Below are 8371 nucleotides of genomic sequence, written 5' to 3' on the forward strand. Positions count from 1 at the left end.
ACAGGGAAACCCAGACAGTACATGTCTCTGTGTGAAAGCATTTGGCACACAGTGAGTTCAGTAATCATGTCTCTTTCCCTTAGATGAGTTCTGCTACTGTCCTGAGGCTTTTCACTTTCTTGCTCTGTCAAAAAATAATGAGACTTATTAAAATTGAAGCTGCTAGTCTGTGTGAAGCAACCTAATGTATTTTAGATTATTGAATCTTCCGCTAGTTAATTTACATCTGTTACATATAAACCCTTTCTTTCATTGCACTTGTGTGGTTCTATTTCCATCCATTTGTTCCAAACAGACTGTAATTCTATCCTTTATGTACTCTAATTGTTAAGTCATATGTAGCAATTAGTAATCTAGCATTCAGGAGTATTTTGGATTCACCACAGACACACTAACACTGTAGCCTTGATTTTTATTCATGGGTCGGCAGAGCAGTGTTCTGAAAAATTCCAGATCCACAAACTGCAGCCTTTATAAAACAGCCACCCACAGTTTGGGTTTTCACTCCCAGGATGATGGGCTTCTACAGGAATCAGGTCAGGGGACCAAGGAAGAACTTAAGAAGCGGCCTAGTTCCCGAGAAATCCAGCCTGGGCACTCCAGCACTGTGTGCAAAGTTGAAAAATAAAGATCAAAACAGAAAACTGCTCTCACCAGTCCCTTCCTTCACTATCTACGCCCCATCTATGCTAACCTATGCCCCGAAGCCACTCTTAGCCCTCTCACATTTCCTGTGCTACCCCATGCCTATGTCCCATGGCCCATATATCTCATGTGCTCTCAGTCATCCCATTTTCTTTTATAGCCCCTTTGCCAACTGTTCCAACTTTTTTCTGCCATAATGAAAGCAGAAAAGTGCTGGAGAAAGTCTGACAGCATCTATGGAGTGCACCTGACCCTCCTTCCAAATGGAACGCTGAGGTCCATTCCAAAGGATATTGGAAACCTTTCCCTGAAGGATCCCTGACCCCCACCACAAGGTGTACTTCAATAATATCCATGGGGCTACCTCAAATCTCCACAGGGGCACTTTAATTACCAAAAGAAATGCATTGAGAGCAAGTCTGCTCTTGACTTGTCTAATCTCCACACTCTGGTGCCAGGGATGTCAAAATCCCACTTCTCTGGACTCGGCTGATCATTAAAATAACCAGCTGCCTCCAGGAACGGCACGTGTAACCCTCAGCCTGCCCTGAGCGTATGAAAATGGCCAGTTTTAGGGATAGGATTTGTGATTCTCGGTGTCTTCTGGCACTTTCACCAGGGTGAAAACATCTCTGACTTGGTGAAAATCAGGCCTTCATCCTCATTCAGCCCCTCAGGTCTCTCTTTCTTGGTGTAATTGCTCATTCAGCACTTACTGCTGCCAGCTTTCGATGCTTAACAGTGCTTTCTTAGCACACGTTGACTGCAGCACTGACTTGCAGCTGCCAGCCTTTCTGTGGTACTCATTGCTCTCTTAGAACACAGGGACTTTAGTGTACAGTTACAAGCTGTCAAGCTTCAGGCTTGGTAGTCTCTTTATCACAAAGTCTGCTTACTTATTTTTACCTCGATTACATTACCCTAATCTAAGCTTATCTGCTGCTGAAGCCCTTATTTATGTTTTTGCTATCCCTGCCCTTCTAGTCAGCCTTCCTCCCACTTTGAAGTTTCTGTAAATTTGACTTTGTATAAAACTCTGCTGTATTCTAACCTGCACAAAGTCCTGTTCACACCTAGCCCTGCTGGCATATATTGGCTCCCTGTCCACCAACATCTAAATTTTAAAATTCTCATCCTCATGTTCAGATCCCTACATGGTTTCTCTCCAACCTATCTCTGCAACTTTATTCAACCTCCCATGGTCTGAGAATTCTGCCTGCTCCAATTTTTGTCTGGATTTATATCCTTGCCCTATTCCATTGGGCCATGATTGATGGTCGTGTCTACAGCTACCTAAGGCTTAAGCTATAGAATTTCCTCCTTATATCTATTGGATGCTGCAATGGATACTTGTAGACAGGTCAACTCAGATGAAACAAATGATTTTCCTTTGTAATTACATTATGATCAATAGTCCAAACTAACCCATACTTAACAATTGTTAATATTGAATTAGCATCAAATATTCCTTGACATCATTGGTGTAATTGACTTCACACAGTACTAAAGAATATGAAAACAAAGTTAATTGTATAGATATAATTCATTTTAAGCCTGCTATTCGTTGAAGGAACAGCTTTATTCTGAAAAATAAACTCAAGAGTTTGTGGAGGGTGCATTGTCAAATTCCCTCTTAAATCTTCCATTGAAGGTGTGCTATTAATTTGAACTTAAGCATTTTACTCAGTTTTAGCTTCCCCATTAATGGAAAATAGATAATGTAGTATTCATAACTTAATGTGACTATATAATTTCAGGTCAATATCAAGTATTTTATTAGGGTATTAACTACCATAGATCCTTCATTCTTCTGCCAATATTCTATCAATCAGGGTTTTGAATGCTATTGTAGCTGGTAGACCAAGTCTTTTTTTCAATGTCAATGCTTCACTGGAGAGGGAGGGAGAATTTCCAGTTCATTAGACTGTCTTCAACCTGGGGATGAACTTAAAGTCCATGTAAAAATTCATTGCTTGTTAATCATTCTTTTATGATGTACAGTCAGGCACACTGAAGTTTCAATTTTATGGTATGATATTTAACTTGAAAGCCATTGAAATATGTTGTATAAAATTTGACTTGGAGGTGATTCTAGCTACTGAAAGTTAACTTCAGTTTGTAATGACATTTGACTTGAAAATTAGATTATTGACAAAATGAAAAAAATCATTTTTAACTTGAAATTTCATCAGCACTTTTCACATTCTCATGGTCTTCCAAAGTGTTTCAGGACCAAATAATTACTTTTGGAAGGGCAATTAAAGTTGTTCTGTAGGCGAATGTATAGCCTATTCATAGCAATAGAATAAATAACCAGTTAATCTGTTTTGATGATGTTAGCCAGGGTTGGAGGGTATTTCTGCTCTTTTTTTAAACTGGAATCTTTCACATTCCCCTAAACAGGTAGACCAGTCTTTGATTTAGCATTTCATCCAAACGAACAGTTCAACTTCCTCAATATTGTACTGAAATATCACCTTAAAGTATGTTCCCATATCTTATGCTGCTTTAATCCATAATCTCCTGACTCAGATGAAGCACTAAACTAATCTGGCAGAGATTAATTGTAATTGATAATAGTAAACTCTAAACAAAATACACCGCAATCAAAATATATATTCCTTCATTTTGAGGATTCAGCCTGCTTGATTATAAATGATATTGTCCAGTGACAACCCATTTTAGGACATGCCACTATTTTCTGATATATGCTGTTAGGTGGTGGTACCTGTTTCTGGCTTAATTACAAGGAAAATTAACCTTAATAAGGTTCAGAGGGTTAGAATAGAAATGCTGACTTTGTAATAGTCTAAATACAGAAATACATAGAAATATTGCCCTGGTGATGTTGCTAGGCAATTAGTGCAGGTATGCTGGTCTAACCTTTCCTTACTGTTTCAATAGTATTTGATATCAGTAGCTAGTTGGTAAATATCAGATAAATTGTAGCTGTCAGCTAGTTTTCTGTTACTAAGGATAAATGCATTACTGGAAAAATAATTCATATTTTTAAATATGTACTTGTGTGTTTTTCCCCTCCTTCAGATCCTGCATGAAATGGGAAAGATTTCAAAAAGTGAGATCTGGCAACCTGAGCCACCATCTTTGGTAAGTTTCTGAACATTTCTAACACGTGGTGTGGACGGTTGGTTTGCAAAGCTGACGCTGTGGCTCGGTGGTTAACACTACTGCCTCACTGCACCAGGGACCTGGGTTTGATTCCACCCTCTGGTAACTATCTGTCTGAAGTTTGCACGTGTTCCCCATGTCTGCGTTGGCTTCCTCCAGGTGCTGCAGTTTCCTCCCACAGTCCAAAGATGTGCACGTTAGCTGGACTGGCCATGATGAATTGCCCATAATGTCCAGGGATGTGCAGGCTGGGTGGATTAGCCATTGGGGAATGCAGGGTTACAGGGATGGGGTCTGAGTGGGATGCTCTTTGCAGGGTCAGTGTTAACTTGATGGGCCAACTGGCCTGCTTCCACACTGTAGGGGTTCTATGATGATTCTATGATTCAATATGTGTTCAGTTCCTGCACCGGCTGAGGTTGTGATGAAAGATGTTCCTTCTCCATCTCTCCTCTCGCCTGAGGTGTGGTGGCCCTCAGGTTAAATCACCATCAATCATCTCTCTCTAATGAGAGAGAGGCCTATGGTCTGGTAAGACTATGGCGACATGACCTTGATTGTGTACTGACTGTGATCAAACAAACTTCCTAAACAAGTGACAATTACAACTTCACATTTTACCTGTCAATCCCTACATTCATCAACTGGGACCTCCAACAAAAACTCAGGAAGGGTCACCTGACCTGAAATGTTAACTTTGATTTTTTTCTTCACAGATGATGCCAGACCTGCTGAGCCATTCCAGCAACTTCTGTTTTTTTTCCTGATTTACAGCATCCGCAGTTCTTTCAGTTTTTAACTGGGACCTCCAGCTGCTTTTAAATCAGTTGTTCTGTACAAAATTAAAATAGTTAGTACTATTGTTTCATTAATGTTAATTATAGTGGATTAACTCCATCACTTTTGGTTACGTGCATATGCTTGTGTACTGATGCAGTAATTTTGCAATCTTCATATGGCACCCCATGATTTCCATACTGAACACTGTCTAATTCCTCAAAAATTGCCATACTTAACCATAAGACTGTTTTTCTTTATTGTCTCTCTGTAGAGCTTCTCAGGTATTGTTAACCTGTATTTGACTCAGAGGTAAAGTCTCCAGTGCTTTAAAACCCAGTTTCATTTATTTATTGTTCTATCAATTAAAACTTAAAGATCAGTTAGTTCCCCCTCATTTGTTATGACAGCATTCAGAACTGAGCTGACAAGTGGCAAGTAACATCTGAGCCGTACAAGTGCCAGGGAATGAACGTCTCCAGCAAGAGTGAATCTGATCATCACCCCTTGACATTCAATTGCATTGGCATCACTGGATTCCCACTATCAATCACCTGAGGTTAACGCTGACAAGGAATCTAACTGGATCAGTCATATAAATACTGTTATTCCAACGTAGGTCAGAGGCTGAGAAGTGTGCTTCTCATCTCTTCACTCCTCAAAACCTGACAACTATCCACAAGGCACAGATCAGAGGTCAGTTGGAATACTCTTCATTTGCCTGGATGAGTGAATGTCTAACAACACATAGACACCACCCAGATCAAAGCACTAGGCGATGGCCTAGTGGTACTGTCGCTGGACTGTTAATCCAGTGACCCCAGTAATGTTCTGGGGACCTAGGTTCAAATCCTGCAATGGTAGAATTTGAATTCAACAAAAATCTGGAATTAATAGTCTAATGATGACAATGAATCCATTGCCAATTGTTGGGGAAAAACCCATCTGGTTCACTAATGTCCTTTAGGGAAGGAAACTGCTACCCTTACCTGGTCTGGCCTACATGTGATGTCTGCCACACAGTAATGTGGTTGACTCTTAACTGTGGGATGGGGTAATAAATGCTGGTTCAGTCAGTGATGCCCTCCTCCCAGGACTGAATTTTTAAAAAAATTAACTCCATCTACTTTGATTCACAGTAGGAACAGTTTGTACCATATACAATTTTGTACTGCAGCAACTTGTCGCACCTTCCAAAGGCCACCTACAGGTCACCCTTGAAACCACACACTCTCCTGACTTGGTTTTTTATTGTCATTCCTTCACTGCCTTTGGGTCAGTATCAGGCAAATGAGGAGGCAGCACGAAGATTATGTGCTGCCAGCCTTGGTGAGCAGATTACATGGTATGATTTTGAACCAGCAAACAGATTTGTCCCCCAGTTTGGTTGAAGCATTGTTTGTTTTGTGAAAATTTCCTTTTCGTAACTCAGCTCCTGATGTACATATTTCTTTCAGGACGTTCCTGCATTTCCAATCAAAACAACGTTCTGGGAGAGAAACATGCCTTCAATTCCAGGATGCTTAAAGTTTTTCGGATGGTCAACATTCCTCACTTCTGCAGCTGCTATGGGGCTCTTTGCGTATCAAAAGGGACTACTCAGAAAGAACTGAGGAGGTACTTCAGAGCCAGACTCATCACCTCTTCCTTATTGCACAGTTTTGCAGTCAACATCTGCCCACTGTGCTAATCTTCTTAAAAAATATTTCTGCTTGCTGATTCATACAATAATTTAGTTTCCCATGAGGTAAACTACAAATGAAATGTCATTGCCCATATCCTTATTTCTTTGTAAGTTCTGTGGATCCTTCTCCAACCTTGAACCATAATAAGTCATAATTGAACTTGCAGTTGCTTATAGGAATCCATGTTTTTGCATGTATCAGTTATCTTTTGATGCAAGTTATGTTAATTTTTCATGATCATACACATTATGTTGACAACAGCTATTCCTTGGAGATTGCATTCTTAGTCACTGTGTATTCATTAGAACATTTCTGCCTATAATTCTGTTTGCAGCAGCTGAATCTTATTACAGAGATTATAGCATATATATAAAACTAAGTGTTACTAAAACACCAAATATCCTCAGTGTTATCAATCTTAATGAAGCCTTTTTAAGGTCCTAAATTGCATTTAATGCCTCCGAGATGCATATAAAAAAGATCATCTTGCCGTGATGGAAGTTTCAAAAAAATTACAGAGAGACAAGTTTTGTACAGACATACTGGCTAGTATTGTACATGGTGCTGCATCTCCAGGAACTCTCCAAACCTTTTGTGAAAATCAGATTAACTCATCCAGTAGATTTTAGGGAGCTAAGATACCCTGCTTGTACACCATAGGTGGCTGTTTCATGAGAAATTCATTTTGAAAGCCTACAGTTTATGTTTGAAGCACAGATTCACATTAAGATTGATTTAAAATAACACAACGGCAACCATTATCCATCAAATATATGGTTCTGATTTTATTCAATTTTAACATTCAGCACTGTGATACTTTGTTCATAATATTTTTAATCATGAGTTTCAACAGTTATTAAAAATCATTCTCAAAAGAAACTGATAAAATCTTCAAGCCAATGTTGCATAACAATGAGTTACTGTTTTTTAAAAAAATGCAATTTAAAAAGTCACACTACAGTGCGATTAATCCAAAGTGTTAAGAATATTTGTAAACAATAGTGTAAGTTCAGTGTAATTGTGCTAAAACAGGTATGGAGATACAGTGATGGATAGTGCAATTTGGGTATCAGTGTCTATGGTAAAATCGGTGTATTGGAACATTTTACAGTAATGCTGATTCTGTCTCTCCAAAGACATTGTGAGTTTTGTCTTTGTGCCTTATCCCTTTGTAGTGTTATATTTTCTCAAGTGCCTATGTGACTGTGTCTTTTCAGTGTGCACACTTTCAAGCTGTAACATTTGGAAGTTTTATATGGTCAATTATAACATTTTATTTCTACACTGATCCATGGACAATGTAAACCTGGTGACATCTGTAATGTGACGATAGATAAGTAAATCAGTGTTTTGTTTGAATTGTGTGCAAAGCTCATGCTTGATATAACTAAAAGCAAAATTCTGCAAATGTTGGAAATCAGAAATAAACACAGAAAATACTTGAAAAATTCAGTAAGTCTGGCAGCATCTGTGAAAACAAAAGAGTTAGCATTTTGAGTCTGATATGACTTCTTCAGAACTCAAGGAAGTTCTGAACAAGAGTTACATCAGACTTAAAGCATAACTGTTTCTATCTCCACAGATGTTGCCAGACCTACTGAGTTTCTCCAGCATTTTCTGTGGTTGCTTGACATAACTAATTATTTAATTTTGCATAAGACCAGTGATCAGCATGACAAGACATGGGTCATTTCTTGATGCTGTAAAAAATGTTAACAACTAACACAGATAATTTTGAGAAATGACAAGTAACTTGTGTAAGACAGTTTAACAATAGATGACGGCATATGCTTAATAAATGAAATATTTGCTGTAAAATCTTTATGAACAAATCTTGTGAAATCGAGTGTTTTAAATCGACTTTGTGCTAATACAGTATCAGACAAATATTGTTGATTACTGATCTGGTAATAAAAACTATGTGAAAATATTGTTGAGTAAAAGTCATTTAAAAATATGCTTGAAATTTATAGTCCTTCATTAGATCATACTACATACACTGTGTGTAGTAGACAAAACCAGACAAATAGGGATGGAATTAGTTAACACTGTCAGTGCAAAATGGGCTTGAAAAAAACTGGCAGCCTTTTGTTTGTCCAATTTTCTTTCCATTGAAATTCAGAGAATGATAGTTC

General features: G+C 38.5%; 1 protein-coding gene across 1 annotated transcript in view; it reads left to right on the forward strand.

Moving 5' to 3' along the window:
* Positions 1-8166, forward strand: part of mao (monoamine oxidase) — a 94330-nt gene extending 86164 nt beyond the window's left edge. The window contains exons 12-13 of the mRNA XM_048602577.1: positions 3691-3753; positions 6009-8166. Of these exons, the coding sequence (XP_048458534.1) occupies positions 3691-3753; positions 6009-6164 (219 nt within the window). The 3' untranslated portion in view covers positions 6165-8166. The remainder of the gene's footprint in view (positions 1-3690; positions 3754-6008) is intronic.
* The last annotated feature ends 205 nt before the right edge of the window (positions 8167-8371 follow it).

This window comes from Rhincodon typus, chromosome 11, assembly GCF_021869965.1.
Source record: "Rhincodon typus isolate 14 chromosome 11, sRhiTyp1.1, whole genome shotgun sequence".
NCBI lineage: Eukaryota > Metazoa > Chordata > Chondrichthyes > Orectolobiformes > Rhincodontidae > Rhincodon > Rhincodon typus.